This window comes from Haliotis rufescens, unplaced genomic scaffold, assembly GCF_023055435.1.
Source record: "Haliotis rufescens isolate VD_foot unplaced genomic scaffold, xgHalRufe1.0.p SCAF_1, whole genome shotgun sequence".
NCBI lineage: Eukaryota > Metazoa > Mollusca > Gastropoda > Lepetellida > Haliotidae > Haliotis > Haliotis rufescens.
Genome location: NW_025963779.1, coordinates 7919119 through 7937437, shown reverse-complemented (window position 1 = coordinate 7937437; position 18319 = coordinate 7919119). Strand labels below are relative to the sequence as shown.

Below are 18319 nucleotides of genomic sequence, written 5' to 3'. Positions count from 1 at the left end.
GCATGAGATTTCATATCACATGTGTTACTAGCCATGGACATGATTGGACCTGCATGTCACATGATGATATCTTAAATGCAACATATATTAAAAACAGTTCCTGTTATGAGACACGAAAATGATGTGATGATTTAACATTAATCAATGAATTCATTACATACAAATATAAGTTATGAAATTTGTAAAATATACACTTATTTTTAACCCAGGTAAACAATATTACATATCATCACATGACCATACAGGGAGCCAAATGATTTTGATATCACATGACAGTCACATGACTTTGTCAACCAATGGTGTGGCACCAAGTCCATGGTCCTCAAGAAGAAGTGTGCCTTGGGCACAGCAACTCAACAAGGCACTGTTATTGCACCAGTTCTATCTCTGTCCGTCTCCTCATCATATCACATGCATACAAAGTGGGTATAGCAACGTGTAGAAAAACAATGCAATCCATGCAGACCCCTTCAGCAAGAGCCCAGAGGCTGATGAACCTTGGTGTGGCCCATAGGTAGAACCAGAACCTGTTCCTGAAACACAGAATGATTCTATAAACATTTAAACTGGTATGGATCAAATGACAAGACAATACTGCCTTGGACTGAACTATACCTTGATATATTTGATATCATCTTTGATTGGCCATGATTCCATAATATCATGTAATGGTCTCATCACACAGTTGTCTTAGAAAGGACTACTGCATGTAGCGACTGATGTCAACTAAAGTAATCCTTTCTCCATTCTTCTTCTTATTAAGGACATTTGCACTAGAGGGCTAGGAAACTGTCTGCTACAAAAGAGGTTAGTTGTCAGAAGAATTGTATTAGAATTCCTATCTCCCATGAGGGAAAAATAAATTGCCTGTGTCAAAAGAAAGACATAGCTAGTTGTTAACAAGTAAATATTTGATGACATTTGGAGTGCATTTGCAGAATTTAAAAAAATCTTGTTGCTTCCAGGAGGGAAAAATATATTGCATGTCTAAAAAATATGACGAAGAATTAGTCTTGGCTCAAATACACTTTACATCCTCGTCTCTCACACTGCACATGGTTATAATGGCCTGTTTCTTATATTAATGTTTGAGTGTCATATGGTTATGTAATGCAATTACAGCTTAGAAATGGTGATAAATTGATGTCATAGGTTCATACAAAAATGCTCTTGATGTGCAAAAGATCATTTATATTATCTAAAGCATCAAAACCTTGCAAAAACATTTTTATGTTACACTGAGAAAAAATAATATACATATAGATCCTAGCTACTTTCATGCATTTGATATGTGTTTCTAAGGTATGAACATAATTCATAATTGACACCCTCTATCAGTGCATCAAACTTGCCTATCTGTTAGAAACATAAGCATGCATCAAGAACAAAAATGTAAGCAGCACCTACTGCAGTTCTACTAGTGTTAATTACTACATAAAAACTATGAAGCACTACCGGTATATGCACAGAAGATATACAATTCACAGATCTGATGCACATAACATGTTAGAACTCACAAAATATATGCTGGAAATAATTTTGAATACAGTAACATGTGTCCAAATGACAAAAGTTGTTATTTGAGAGTCCTCTAAAAATGAAGTCACCACTTTGTTGCAATATTATTAGCTAAGTTAACCAAATGAATTCAATTTGAGATATGAAAACAAAACTGAGTATGGAAATACAATTTTCTTATGAAATAGGAGTTTTTCAAAAATCATTAAAACACACCTTTTTAGAAACTTGTGTCTCTAAGGCCACAAGAAAATATTTTTTACATATTTTTCTTAAAATTGACTGTTGGTTGATTATTATTATTCCAGCATGTCTATGAGTAGATACAAAGACCATATAGACAATAGGCATTATTTACAGCAACTTATTTACAACTGATTGCAGCATTTCATTAGATCACAACAAAGAAAAACAGTAGACTTAATATAAAAATGCAGTAATGTCAACTTCAAATGAGTTCTAGCCATGTAAAACTATATTACGAAATAGTGTGCAACGAACTGGTGAGAGACATTAAAGTAACTGAAATAACCCAAAGTGTTTACACATACATGTATTTGCTACCAATCAATTGCTACAACCATGTGTTATATGATAGTATAACAAGTGATTGCTTCCTTATACATCCAAATATCATTATCATATTTGGGAACGTATTTACTGTAAATCTGAAGCCACATCATAAGTAAAGAAAATGCAAATTGAAAACCAAAAATTTAATGCTATGCATGCTGTAATCATTATTACCAAATATCTATGCATTTTATTAAATATTCCTGGTTGTAGCACTTTGATTGTGTGTAAATATTTAAAATAAACAAAGTGCTAAAGTTATTGCTTCTAAGAATCAACACTACGATAGTGAAGCACAGTTAACATGTAGACTGACTGTATCGTGCTCCGTGCTGGTTGGACTGAGATTTGGGATCCACGGGTCGCGGTACTGCAAGCAGCGGGGAGAGAAAGTCAACCAGTTAGCCACGCAATAGTCAACAAGTCACACCTATGTTACCATGTGGTCACAAGTGTTTTCTGTTATTATCGGGCAAAAAAGAAAACAAATCTAACTGCAACCAAAGTTTAATCATATATCTTCTTGTTTCTACACATACATATTTACGAACAGGAATAAATCTATTGATTTCTTTAGATAATTTATCAGTTACAGAGACACCTCGTTAGTCCAGAACCTGTTTATTTACAAACCCGAGATCTTCCGGACAGTTACTGCTGGACACACTAACATGTACACAAAGTTTACTTGGTCTCAGGCTTTATTGAAGAACCGAATGATTTCAGGCTTTCACTCCATAAAACATTACTTACTAATGACCAGAAAGTGACCTGCTTAGATTGAGTTATAAATTATCATCAGATGGAAACTTCCTGTACTTTATAATAGTTTGTTATTCATTGTTGCTCTGTTATATGATTTTCAATGATTAATATATATGTATCACAAAATTCTCACATAATAATATAAGTGACTACTGACAAAACTATCAAATGAACAATTTGGAAAACAAACAGGTAATAGACCACACAGTAGACATGGGTGGGAGGAGTTTTCTGGATACTATAATTCTACTGGTCACTATGTAGATGAACTATGTCTATTCAGTGTTAATGTTTTTCCTGACTATGCAAATATATGACTTATTCTTATTCACTAGGTAAAAATACCCTTTTCTATTATATTCCCATCTAGTAATCATTTAAAGAATATGAAGATTAATATGATATGCAAAGAAACATATCTTGTCACTGATAATATTTTCACTGTCAATGTGACGGATCATGCATGTCATTCAATCTTTCATTAGAATGGCAGGTGAAGATGTTAGTGGTACTATGCTGACGCTAACTGTTGGTGCATATGGGAAGACATGCATTAATGGTTACCCCAATCAGCAGACAAACAGCAAACAACTTAATTAAGGATCCACAATTTCATACAAACTAATAGGTCTATCAAAAATGTAAGTTTTTGAAAATTATTACCTCAGTGGAATTTTGAAACAGTGAGTCAAAAACATGTGTATGAAATACATGAAATAACAATAGATTCATAGCATATCACATAAGCACATCTTTGCAATGCCATACACTTTCATATGCGAGCAATAGATTGTACAACCAAACTTTAACCAAAGACTTCTCAAACTTTCTAAAACAAATAAATATACTATGAAACAAATTGTAATAGTTCCAAAACAGTTTGTTTGATGCCATCCAAATTTGCACCAGTCTTCAACAGCACTAATCACAATAAGCCAACAACAAGTTCACATTTGGTTAATATACAGCAAAGCACATAAAACTACATGTTGGGTAAAAAGCAAAATTTTAAAAACATGTTTACCAAAGAAAACATAACAAAACTAAATATTGTAGATCCCTACCTCTTTTCTTATTAACTGATCCAGCTGCAAACAGAAGAGAAGGACAAATTCATGAGATGGTGACCAACCTCCCAATAGGAAAGTAATGAGTCTAAACAATAAGTGAAGGCTTACGCCACTTTAGAAATATTCCCTCAACATCATGGGATGACTGGGCTTCACACATTTTATCCATATGGGAATTACATCAGGGTCAACATCATGCTTGAGGTAAGTAAACAACCTATTGACAATCCTTAATAATAACTATTATTTTAATTTTCTCCAGCTCTAAAATAATTTTGAATGATCAACTGCAGTCACAGATGTCATATTTCTAAAAATCCCAAGTGGTATTGGTTTATATGCAGAGATTAAGATTAGGGTGTGTATTTGTCTAGGAAACTAAGCCAAAAATAGCAATCAGCTGTATACACATCTACCAAATGAGTAAAAAAATACCCAATAATATGACTAAACAGAATTTGGATCATTCAGTGAAGTCAGATTGTTCTGAAACACACACACACACATTGGACCTAATCCAATGTCACAGCTAACAGCACGCATAACATTAAACTTTATATCTAACTGGTTAGCATTTCAGCTTGAATCACTATTTTGTAAACTCAGTATTGATGACAAAGGCCTTTACAGATATGAAGCATGTACAAAAGTGAAGTAGCAATAAAGATACAAACTAAATTAAGTTGAGCTAGAAGGCTCTGAAGCTCACTTGAATTTTGCCGAAAATTTTCACCATTATCAATATTATGTTTAAAATAAGATGAAAATACAGGCAAATAATAATGAGATGCTGAAAATGCATGAGTATTGTAATTGGATCAGAATTGTTTAAAGCAAGCTCCGGCATTGAAGGTATCATGATTTCAACGGAGATGTAGCAAATGTAATACATTACAATGGACTGGTAATTATTTGTACCTTCGTTTCAGGTGAGCCAATAAATAAATGTACATATCTGTTTTATAGAACAGAGCAAATGGCAGATAATTAATTACATTGTGATTCCCAGCAATTAATCTGGCCACATTGCTACAATATTTCAACAGTGAATTGTCATCATGAGATTAAACGTGCTTGCCATTCAAAACTAGCCAAAACAAGTTCTAATCCAGATCACATTTAAAAAAACTGTCACACAACACATAAGGATGATGAGCAGGTAAACATATTATTAACAGACAACTTGGTAATCAGAGTGATTGAGTTTGATTTAACGCCACTTTGTACAGCATTCTAGTTATACCACAGCATTCAGCTCAGTGATAATGTCTCAGATGTTTTCAACAAATAGCCACAGGGCAGATTTGTGAGTAGAGCCAATTATCATAGATTGGTTCCTGGCACACCCGAAGGTCACAATTCAATCTGCACAGTAAGTATAAAGTACATATGACTAGGTTGATAAAGAGCAAAGCCATTTGATTACTAGTCTGAAGTGACCCTTTTGTCTTCTGACTTGGTTGAATGCTTTGGGAGCTTAATACGTGTCATAGATTACCCTGAGACCACACTTGAAGCTGACTTTATAGTTTACACAGTTGAAGTAGGAATTTTGCTTTTTAATTCCTTGTTTTATGTACTCATTGACTGAACATTTCACAAATGTAGAAAAATATTGAAAATGTGATAACTATCTTTCTCCCTTCCCATCTAGTTAGTTTTCAGTCATTCAAATTAGCTCAATATGGAAGTAAATGTTTTTCAACATTTTTTTAAATAATTTCCTTTTTATTTCTTCTGACCAAAAACATTTTCAAAAATTCAAATATGACAAAACATATTTTAACATTTTAGTTTTATTTCAACAACTGACAAAAGTATGTAAACCAAGTACAGTGTTCCCTCGGTATTGTGCTCTTCAATAACTAGGTTATAGCGTGCTGTAAAGCATGGCTCCCAAAAATTACTAACATAAACTCAAGTTTTCCAATGACACAATGTTTTCCCCCATCAAAGAAAACATTATCAGCTGATCAACGCAATCATGTAACACTGGAAATACCAGTCAACAAATCCGAACTGAAGTACACAATTTAATCCTATTATTATAATATCTGGTTATAAAAAGGTGTTCATTGTTTATCTGGACTAATGTTTGCAATATAAATTTTATTAATTATATTCAAAATTTCATTCAAAAATTATAATAATGTTTACAATAATTTCAGCGAAATCGTATGGGAAGTCATCGGTAGATTGCACAACTCACCGTTATTTACAGCAACCACGGTCAGATTACCACTATTGACGCGTTGAAATGAACTTTAGTTGCAAGAGAATGGATCCACATATCATAAAAGCCATACCATTACTCACTAAAAGTCATACTTGAGGCAGTTTGACTATTAAATGTCAACATAACATTTTTGCAATCAAAATATATATAGCGCGGGAAGCCCTTACAGTGACTGGTCAAATTGTTCCATACGTAAAAAGATATCCTGCATACCATCTGTACCAAAGTGCTACGCTTATCATTCTTATAATTTTTAGTATATATATGGTGGAAGCTGCAACTAAAATAACACAATATTGGAATATATTATTCCTAATAAAATAATAATTTCAGATACAATTTCTTCTGACCATTGCATCAAAATTCTTTGAAGTTGTATCATTGGGTACTTTGTAACTGAATCACTGGTAGATTTGAAGGAAACGTGTGCACAGCTGATTGCTATTTCAAGCTTAGTTTACGAGAAAATACACACAGTAATCTTAATTTCTGCATATAAAACCATGCCTTGGAGATCTGAATATACATTTTAAATGGTAAATCATCATGTCTAGTGATGTTTTATATCAAATTTCATACTTTTATTGACCAAGTTTGTTATATTTGTTTATTCACCTGAATTCACTGAAGAGATGCAATGTACTTTTGTGATAGCACATATTAATACTCGGTAAATCTTTTTTCACACTATGAATCATAAGCAACTTCTATTCTAATCTTTTTTTAAACTCTGAAACTTGCAATGTAGATTGTATTAGCTAGGCAGAGCATGTATACCTTCGTTAAACCGCTGATCATCTATAATGCTCATCAATTATTTAGACCCCGAAGGTAGCATTGTTGTAGCCAGGGATCACTGTATTCAAATTAAGAGGCCTTAACATCAGCACATTTTTTCGACCACCATAGTGGGACATACATGTCACAGTCATCTCCAAAACAACAAGTTCAAAGCACAAGTCTGTTCGGGCTCGTCAGCTGAGCTAAAAATAATCTATATAATTACTCTAATATCTACAGAAAATGGTGCTTAGAGCCATGTTCAGGTTTAGTAGTCAAAAGTTCTTGGCACAGACTGATGTCACGACGGAAGTACTCAATCAACTCAACATTGGCTGATGATGTAATGGACACCATCTACTTTCAATCTGTGCATCCCTACATGTACAGCAGCTATAACTTAATGAGCCCCAGAGGAGTTAACCATGTTGAATGGTGCATTTTTATTTCTAAATATACATGAAAATATCTCTCTGATTCGATCATTTAAGAGAAGTTCATCTGGAAATGTCAAGATGACATCAGGAGCATAATCCTGAGTTGCCAGGAGTGTTCACTTACCAACCATAACTGTGACTTTTAAACTGGCAATTTCCTCGTCTGAGCTGCGGCAGATATACATGCCCTTGTCCTCCTCTCTACTGTGATCAATGATCAGCTGGCTGACTAATGACTGATCACGTAATGACCGATATTTTGTGATTAAAATGTTGGGGTATTTATGAGAGTCTATTTTATCTCCCTCTTTAAACCAATCAATTTCCTCTGGTATGTGAGGACCTCCTGTTGCATTGCATGTCAACCGAATTTCCTCCCCAAGGTTGGGAAACTCTTTTCCTTCTATTGTTACTCCAGGTTTTCGGATAGGAGGACCTGTGAAAAAAATCAGAATGAACAGATTTATCAAGCCTTATAGAGAGTCTGTTTGATCTAAACCACAGGAACATTTTTTAAATAAATATATTAACATTCAAGCACTGATTAAAAACAATCCTTCATGTGAATCCTGATTTCTAAGATTGACTTCAAAGAGATTTCAGCTCCACAGAGAAACGAAAATGTGACAAAAAATGGGTGTTTTCATTTGGTCATTCTGATTTTGTCATAATAACACCAAAGCGAGCTGACAAATCTGAGATAATATAATTGGATGTCATTGTTCTTATTTCCTATATTTAATGAGTAAGGGGAATGAAATCACAGTCAGCAGTATCTGAGCCATATCATGACTGCTGTGGAAATATAGTCTGGACCAGGCACACCTGTGGTTGGTTGGTTGGTTGGTTTGTTGTTTAACGCCACACTCAGCAATATTCCAGCTATATGAGGTCTGTAAATAATCGAGTCTGGACCAGTCATAACATTAGCACCTGAGGTATGATCTTCATCATAGTCGGTTTTATCAACCTAGCAATTCTGTCCTCGAAACCCATGAAGGTTTTACCCTGATAGATCAATGATACACAGTTTCATAGCTTTTTTCTTCTTAAGAATGTTTAGCTTCAAATAAACCAATATAACTAAAACACTCAAATTTATTTGAACGGACAGTGCCAAATGTCAATAAAAACACCCACTCAACAAAAAACAAAACATTGTGTCATCATAAGGAGAAACATACACGCCAAAGTTCAACTTCCTCAGTCAAGCAATTTCAGAGAAGTTTAAGCCTACCTTTAGAATTCAACACCACAATACCTGTGACTGCATGTTCAAAAACTTCACACAAACTTTTCAGTCCATCAAGCCAGTTGAAAATGTAAAACATTTATTGATAGACGATTCAAATTCAGATACAAAGGTAAAACCTTCATTGATAACAATCACAAATCCGGGAAATGGAAGTTAGCGTGTTATTTAGAGGGGGGGGGGGGGTGTATCTCTTTTTCTGCTTGTGTTTACTAAACAACTGATGCTTGATTGATCCAAACTAACATTTTGTCTTGATATATACAAAATACTTACCAATAACTGTTAATGTTATATTTCTACTAAATCTTTTCTTGTCTGTTATCTGACATTCATATATGCCACTGTCCTTCTGACGAGCATTTTTTAGAAGTAGATTCCAGTCTGAGACTCCTGGTTGCTCATGGCGAATCTTGTTGTCCACAAACACCCGTTTATCTTTTATCCAAGTCAGTGTCCCCACTGTCATAACCTGCCCATTTGCCAGACGACGCCATGCAACCTGTTGTAAGAAAGTTGTGAAAAAATATATAACACATCAAAATGAATTGACAGATAGTGGATGCTAGACTATTTAGGAAAGGTAAACAAAGTTCAAATTCCTTCCTGTGTACACAGTAACGTGTTGTGGTAATGTGTGAATGAAACTGAACTGTTTGATGTTAATAATGTACAAAATTAAAGTACTTTCTATTGTCACACACCAATATATTGACATTCCCATTCACCAAACTAAGCCAATCAAATGTGAAGATCCAGGTTAGAATTGGTCTTCAGCAAGCCATGCTTGTCGAAAGAAGCAGCAGGTGGTCAGACTTGCTGAATAGTTGATGCCATATAGCTGGAATATTGCTGCGTGAGGCATTAAACAACAAACTAACGATCACTAATTGGAATGAAATATTAAAATTATCCCCTTGATGCCTCCTTATTGCGTATAACCTACCTCCAAGCAAGTAGTAAATGTTTAATTTGACACGATCAAAGTTAAAAATTGGCAAAAGCAACTGTATGTCGGAATTCACCAGAAAAGTATGTGAAATTGGAATATCTATCTGATACAATGACTTACCTGTCTTGTGCCCAGGTTTTTAACTGCACAGGGTAAAGTGGCCATTTCTCCCTCTCGCACAGTGATGTTGATGGTGGCTGCCAGGAAAGATGGACTTTTTTGTCGTTTGTTCATAAATTGCAAGGACTCTGAAACAAAAAATGTTCAGTAATTACTGAATGTTAAAATCAACAAGATAAAAACATGGTTATGATGAGGGACTGGTGAAATTTGTTTGTTATATCCTGTAGTTTGCGACTCGCAAATCCTTGTCAACCATTTTGGATTCCCCAACTGTTCATAATATCATAGCATGAAAAACCTTATTTTGAGTATAATTCATTCTCTCAATCATGTTTAAAACTTCAGGCATAGAATAGGTTCCCAGTACACCAGCTTCTCATGGTTGATAAAAATGAACAAAGAGACGATTTTTCTACAGTATACACTGAACACCCCTTACATGATTACCAACTACACTGTACATGGTCCTGGTCTAATTCTTCCCGGCCCAACCTCAAGGATGAACAAATTGGAAGTGTTTTGTTAAAGGTTCTTATCTGAAGATGTGCACACTAAGGAAGGGTACTGAGACTCGGCTACACTCAGTGTCACTGCACCTGAAAGCATGACTTCCCTCCAAGTTATATTGTATGCATATGTTTCTAAATATTCGTATATAACATGTTTCGATCCAACACGACTTTTCAAGGATGCACAACGCAGAAAAACAGTGTGATATAATCTATCAATGTGTGTGCCTAAGGAAACATCACAGCCAAAAGTTGAGTATCACATTATGTGCAACACCAATAAAGCAGCCATAATTGCCATGAAGATAACGCCAAACCTTAATGAACACATAACCCTTCAGGTGTTATTCTATGCGTCTCTTTTCATGTAGTCACAGTTAAGTAAACACGCTTGGCAAGCATTTCCCCAGCCTTGTCAATGATTGTTCCCCATATTATGACATCCATGAACCTACATGTCTGCAATGAAAGACTAAACTGCTCACAGCTGCCAAAGCCAACAAGGCTTCATCATCAACAGGTTATGCGATCAGGTAAAATCAGTGACACTTCATATACTGCAACTAAAGCGTACTGGGCAGCTTTATCAAGATTGTGGAATTTGATATAACTAGGCGATGTAGTTTCTGAGTGATCGCTTCAAATTTATCCAAGCTTGAATCTTCCTTCAAGACTTGGACTATACATGGAGTGCATCAACAAAGACCTTCTTGGCAGTGTTAATCATTTGGTTGAGCAGATCTGTTATCGGTGTGACATACTGTCTCCTTATGTTCCACAAAAGCTTCGTAAACAAATACACATTTCAATTTTTTACATTTGACAACATTCATTATTAAACTTTCTCAATAGAATGACAGCATGTTTGAACAAGTGTGATGGGATTTTTGTGGGTTCTTTTCCACACAAGGCTTTCATTATTAAGCACATCATTATAATATACAGAAAATTAAGTAGTGTCAAATACTCCATATATTAAATGTTAGCCTTAATGTATGAACATGTTTAAAACTAGATAAGTGAAAGCAATAACAAGCAGGTCTGTCTTTAACAGCTTCATGTTTAACTTTCTAAAAATGTACACCTGCAATCTGTGCCAAAATGTTTTAAAGGTTACTGACTATAACTTGTCTGTCAGTAACATTTTTAGTAGTACGTTTCAGTAATAATATATGGACTATTATTAGATAAAGTCGCTACACGAAGGAATTTTTAGTGAACTCAGATTAAGTTGCACACAGTACCTGTCATAAATCTTCACACCTAAATTATCCATAACATACATTAATTCTAACAGTTTCATATTATGATACTTATAATCCAGTTTTAAATACACCATAGATCTCTTGCAAATTGTTTTCTTCAGAACAGTATTTCCAACAAGTTTTCCTTTCATCCTGCTCATGAACCTTGAGCAGACAAACAACTAACACCAATCCTAAATCCCATGAAGAAAGAATCCTTTTTCCTTACCCAATTCATGATATAAAGTTATCTTCTGAAGAATTGATTACCACCTATATGTAATGTTTAGGTCTTAACTGAATACTACTGAATAAAGCATTCATAAAATCTACCTACACACATGGATTTCTTATACAATGTACATAAAGTGAAAATCATCGGGTTGTTAACAATTGGACCATCATGATACATATGATCAAACATCTGATAGGATTCCTCATTACATTGATCAGTAATGAGCAAGTTTTCAGACTAAACATAGACATGTCCTTTCGTGTAGAAAATGACTGTGTCTAAATCCAATGAAAAGTTTCATGAACTAAACAGACACATCTGCTATAACAACCAATGGAATTCACAATCACAACATGCTGTTGAGTATGTTTCTTTACAAAGCATTTTTCATGAATTATCTTCCTTTTTCTCCTGATCCAGAAACGTTTATCTGACAGTTACAAAACTTTGGACATGTGTTAAACCTCTGACGAAAGCCATTACATATAGCTGTTGTAAATGGTGTGAAATATATACTGAAGAATGTGTCTGAGCACATAGCAGGACTGATAACACATGCCTGTGTAAACTTGGCAATGTGCACGATACCAGGTTAAAGAGACAACTCACATCCCCTGCTGTCAGATAGCTTACTCAACGTACTTAACTTGTTGAAAGAATAAATGGGAAAGAAGATTTTGTAAAAGCATGTTTGACAAGATTATTTGCACAATAATGTTCCAAAACTTGTAAGAAGCGTCTTATCACACCTTAAGGACCTGTTTCAATGTGTATGAAACTTGGTATATCTTTCTAAACAGTTTTATCAAACCTCCTTGCTTTATTCAAAACTATTACGGCACACAATGACAATTAATGGATTTGGAAATGACAAAGGGAGATTTACCTTATTAACAATGAATTCTCTGAAATGTATTCAAACAAGTAAGAGGTATAATATACTATGCAGTTTACAAGTCTTTATAAGCAATAGTAATCTTCTTAGTCCATTATTTAAGCAGTGTAATCACACCATCAAACATGACAGATATATTTCTAATCATGGCTGCCATGACTTCAACATCACCTGAGCCAATGGTTTGTACAGTAATGTGTCATTGTACATTGTCATCTTTAATGTCAGTACTCTCTAAATCTCCTTGAAACCACCTGTGCTGCTGAACATTGTATGCATGGTCACAGGACTAGTTGACTCCCTTACATGTATTATTTTACCTCATTTTAAACTGGACCTGTGAAGATCCGGGTTAGAATAGGTCTTCAGCAACCCATATGCTTGCTTTAACAGGCGACTATGCTTGTTGTAAGAGGCGACTAACAGGATCAGGTGGTCAGACTTGCTGACTTGGTTGATGCATGTCTTCGTATCCAAATTGTGTAGACCGATGCTAGTGATATCAATCACTGGAGTGTCTGGTCCAGACTAGATTATTTACAGACCGCCATCATATAGCTGGAATATTACTGAGTGCACCATTAAACAACAAACAAACAAACAAAATTTTAACCTGCCATTTTATCAGTCATAGCAGCCAATAGTCAACCTGCTTAACCCTGTTGTAATGTATCACACATAGGACATCCTGGACATATAGTGAGTGAGTGAGTGTGTGAGGTTTTTACGCTGCTATTGGCAACATTCCAGCAATATCATGGCAGGGGACACTAGAAATGGGCTTCACACATTGTACCCATGTCAGGAATCGAACCCGAATCTTCGGCATGACGAGCGAACGCTTCAACCACCAGGCTACCCGACCGCCCACTGGACATTCAGTCTGTGTGCAGTATCATCCTGTACATGTTACGTTTCTGTGTATTCTATTTTTTAATGGCCTTCAACATTTCATTTAAACCCTAAAAAGGGGCATATGTAAATAATTCATTATCATTATTAATAATTTTAAACCTGTGATATCACATTGAAATCTCATCTTTTATTAATTGTTGGCCTTTATTATCTTTCTTTCTACATTATACTAATAAATATACAAATACAAACATTCAGGTAAATTATTGTTTGTGCAGCAGGCCATTATGACTTTGAAGCAAGTAACATGCAAAGAAAAGTATGATGTGAACCTGTACTGATCAAACAAAGGAAGCTGAATGTGTATACAATGTGATTTAGAAAACTGGTAAATGTGGACCAAGTATTGTACACAAGGCAATTGGTTTTTTGTGTACATGCAATAAGTCCAAATAATTGCTACTACAAAACATAACCGAAGCATTTACACATGTTGATATTCAATTATTTCCACACCAAGCAACTTAGATGATCTCACAGGAATAAGCGGCTCCTAGCGCCATAATATCTGAACCAGAAAGTGGACCCGCCCTTCCTCATTGTTTGTTAGGTATGGACGGAAATGCAATCTGGTGTTCAGGAAGGATTACATGCTGCCATGCACTCATCATCTGATACACATCAAATAAAATCTGGCTGGTTGATATGCCAATACACATATACAGTGTACTACATGCACAGGGAGTGAGCAGGGATTTATGCCATGGTAGCTAACACTAGAGTTAGATCAGTGCAACCTGTAATATCATCAGGTTGAGTTCCATCACACCACTGGTCGATGGTGTGAGCAACAAACTATGTTATCAATGTCTGATGACACACATTCATATACCCGGTAGGTCACAGGTGCAGTTGGTCAATGAAACAAACAAACGATCCACATTGTTTGTCTCTTTTGAGATGCGTGTGTAACCAACGGGCTATAGCAAGTATACACTTCAAAATTGGATTTGACAAAAAACAGACTCTGAAACATTGCAAAAGTAAGGTCCAAAAACAATAAATACCTGTAACAAATACATCCCCATCGAATAACCATTTCTTGTTTATTTCCTTTTTAGCCACCATCATGTATACTTTCTTTTGCCAGGCAGTTTATTCTGCCCCAGATTCCTATTGTACGATAATAAGCATGTCTGTTTGTATCAATAAGACAGGATTGATCTGACCAAACAGTCTTAAACATGAAGAAGGATTGACCAGGACCTAATGCTAACAAAAGCAATATTCTACCTAGCAAAATGGCCAGCGAAGATTAGTAAAGCTTGGAGCAAACAAACAAGTGAATGTGCTAGCTGAGATGTGAGCCACATGAGTTTATCCAAAGTGCTATCCACAATCCAATTCTATCTTAGAAATAAAGATTGTTGAATAATGACACTGATGGACCATATATGCATAGAACGTCATGCTGTATTGAAATTCCACTTAATTAAGACAATCTATTCAAAATCTAACTGAGATTCTCCAAAATTGCTCTCCTTGGGAATTCCTTTTGTTCTCCTCAAATCATCCATGAAAGACATTGATTTTCATTCAAAACAATTCATGACTAATGTTGACATCTGGTCTTCAAAACGCACTTATGTGGAAGAATTCCCCCCGAAATATTTAATGTCATCCAGATTCTAATTTCTGAGTTAGCAGAAGATGACTTATATGATACTATTATAAGATTTCAATGGCATTTAATGCATAACAAGCTCTTTCAAATATCTACTATGGGGGTTTGAGTTTGCAGTAATAACAGAGAGTCATTAGATTCAACTCACTGGAAATCAAAATGAACGAATGACGCCATTTTATCTTCATAGGTGCACCAAGGGGGTACCTCTTTTAGAAACTATTAAATAATCCATTGCATGGTACTTTTTCACAATCACAATCACTCTTTGAAAACCAAATGGATGTAAAAAACATTCACAACAAATCCATGGACAGTTTTCTTTGAAATTATTTCTTGGACTGTGTATGGACTGTTTCCTATGACATAACTGCAGAGTGACTAAGAGAATGGGGAAAACTGCCTCTAATTAGAATCAATGAGGTTTCAAGTACAAAATTATAAAAGAAGCATTTCTCTGTAAAAGATTTAATCATATTCGGTTGAATTCACTAAGGCATTGATTAACTTCTTTTTTTTGAACATGTCTATGATATCATGTGTACATGATGGAAGCATATGAGATATGAAACAAATATAATACTATGAAATACAGAATAAGAAAAGTTGTTTTTAAAAACTGCAAATCAGAAATCTTGTCTTTATTGGTATCACAATAGTCAGCATTTGTATGTTGCAAGCTCACACTAAGCTGTTCGATGAACTTGAAGCTAGAACCATTTCATCCATTTACTACAGTTGAGCAAATGCTGTTCTCACGTTGACAGAAACTCAATTGATTCAATGACAAAAATGGGCACTTCAGAAACTGGCTAGGAGGAAATCAGACAGTTCAGACTACCAATAAGGCTTAGGCGTCAGTTATCGCAAAGCTAATTGGATTAAACAATCGATTGATCACCTGGATCTGACATGTCAACAAAGAACAAAATGTTAATTTATCTGATAAATACTTTGTTCACATTAAGTCATTTGATAACAATGTCTTCATTTACAGAAGTCAGTCTAGTACACTGCAAAGGGAAAGATTGATCCAGTTTAATCGCTTTCTGTCAAGGAAATGATGGACAACTTATACATAAAAAAAGCAAGTGGCTGTTCTTTCTTAAATCAATAGGATCTTCAATATCGTTTAAAGTAAATGACAAAGCTCCCAAAATAATATTAATCATGGGAGGTATGCAAAAAGTAATTCAATTAAGAATATCATCAAAGGAAATATCTGCAAAGACATTTTTTGCGAAAACCTGAGAGATCAGATCATATAAAGAGCTTGATACACAATTGACACAATACATTTTTGGGCATTGTATATACACACTACTGGTTAGGCAAAACCAAGTTATGTCATCTTATATGCATAGGTCTATCCTAAATGGAAGTAAAAAGATCAATAACTGAAAATAATCCATTTTGATCTAATATAAGCTGTTTTAAACATTTATTCTCTGTGTTGAACCTTAATTTTCAAGAGGGTTTTATAATGAAACATAATCTCAAATCAACTCTAATAAAATCCTTTTTGGAATCACCTCCTTCCTCTTGGCATTTTGAATGTGGCCTCAACATAACTGGTCTGTCTCTTGATCTCAGTGAAATACATGTATTGGCAGGCACCAGCAGAGCAGAAAATTCAACAGTGGGACACACATTTTGTGACTGTTTAGATAACATTATGTGAGATTAGCTTTTCTCCCCTTTTGAGCAAATAGACTTCATATGAACATTGAACATGTACATATACATATCTTCCTGTGCATATGTTTTTGTTTGTTAGCTTGCCAAGTGGATTCCACACAAAGTAAGTTATTCAGATCCAATTGGGAGGCCTATTCTGTGTGCAGTGATATTGTCATTGACCAGACTATCCAGTTATTGATATAATGAGCAATGATTCTCAATGTCAGGGTACATTGACTTGCCATCAACAAAGTCACCGAGTCTGACCACCCTTATCAATAAAGTCACCTCTTCCGACTAAGCATAGGTTGCTAGGGATCAAATCTAACCTGGAATCTCCACAGGTTCGTGCAAAGTTTGCCAATGATGCACGGGTGTACAGGCGAATCGCGACATCACTAGCAACAAAACAACAGCTGTGCTTATGATCCAGCAATCTGCATTGTGGTAACCTTAGTTATTTTTTGTTGCACATTTACCAGGGTCTTATATGTGTGCTAGAAGAAGTAAACTGTCAAAATCTACTTGTCTATAGCTGACTTTTGCTACAGTTTAACATGGACACACCATTCAGACACATACTGACACTGAGGCAGCCAGGCCTTGTCTTATCCACTTAATGCCAGGCAAGGTAACAACAAAAACTTCGAACATTTAACATGTTTTGATATTGCATGGATGGGGAATCAAGCCACCAACCTTCCCACTTTCTAGACAGATCCTCTATCCATAACACCATAGAAGCAGTTTAGTTTGTGATGGTATCTATGATATACCCTTAATTTCAAGTAAGTTGTTTTACCGATCAAAACTAGAAACTTCTTCAAAACAGCACATCAATCATAATGATATGGTAAGTACTACTATCCATGACTAGTAAGTTCCATACAAATATATATTGTCTTTATATTGCACAACAATGAGAATGACTTTTGATGTATTCTGTCTAAGTAAATACTAGTGAGCATACATGTATATCTAATCTCGGTTACCAGAGAATCTTTTACTTGTCTACAGACAGTTACAATACAAAAATAGTCTTGTCGTCGACATATCATACCTGATTTATACCTTTTGTCAATATTTAATGCAAACTCAACTGCAGTTAGCACCAGACAGTTGTTTCACAGATCATAAGCATGATAAAGTAGTGCATTACTGTTGAATGAATGAATTCCCTGTGTAGAGTAATGTGCTGGTCAGAAAGTAGTCCTGCACCATGAATGTGGAACAAATGTATCTTATGAAGAAGAAGATAGGAATGTAAGTCTAGCAAGTTCTATTATGAAATCTGATTCAGGAGAAGAAATGTAGAAGAGAGAATTGCATTGTGTAATAAAAGATTTCATAGACAGTGTCTTAGCCTAGTCTAGGTTAATAGTATTTCCACGCTGAGAGAATTAAGCACAGGAGCTGAAGGGAATTGGAGATGACAACTTGGAGTAAAGCCATTTTGGGGGAATAGTAATTGCAAGCAGAGTATTCTCAAAAAATAAATACCAGCATCTGTT

The 18319-nt window shown here is 35.1% G+C and overlaps 1 protein-coding gene across 7 annotated transcripts in view; it reads right to left on the bottom strand.

Annotated features, from left to right (window-relative positions):
* Nucleotides 1-272: 272 nt before the first annotated feature.
* LOC124136675 (zwei Ig domain protein zig-8-like) overlaps nt 273-18319 on the bottom strand; it is a 229326-nt gene continuing 211279 nt past the window's right edge. For 6 of the 7 annotated variants that reach the window (XM_046502654.2, XM_046502655.2, XM_046502658.2 and 3 more), the window contains 6 exons: nt 9704-9831; nt 8908-9133; nt 7504-7815; nt 3921-3944; nt 2408-2461; nt 273-533 (listed from right to left, as the gene is read on the bottom strand). In XM_046502654.2, coding sequence (XP_046358610.2) covers nt 403-533; nt 2408-2461; nt 3921-3944; nt 7504-7815; nt 8908-9133; nt 9704-9831 — 875 coding nt within the window. In that variant the 3' untranslated portion in view covers nt 273-402. The remainder of the gene's footprint in view (nt 534-2407; nt 2462-3920; nt 3945-7503; nt 7816-8907; nt 9134-9703; nt 9832-18319) is intronic. The other variant, XM_046502657.2, reaches the window with a different exon arrangement.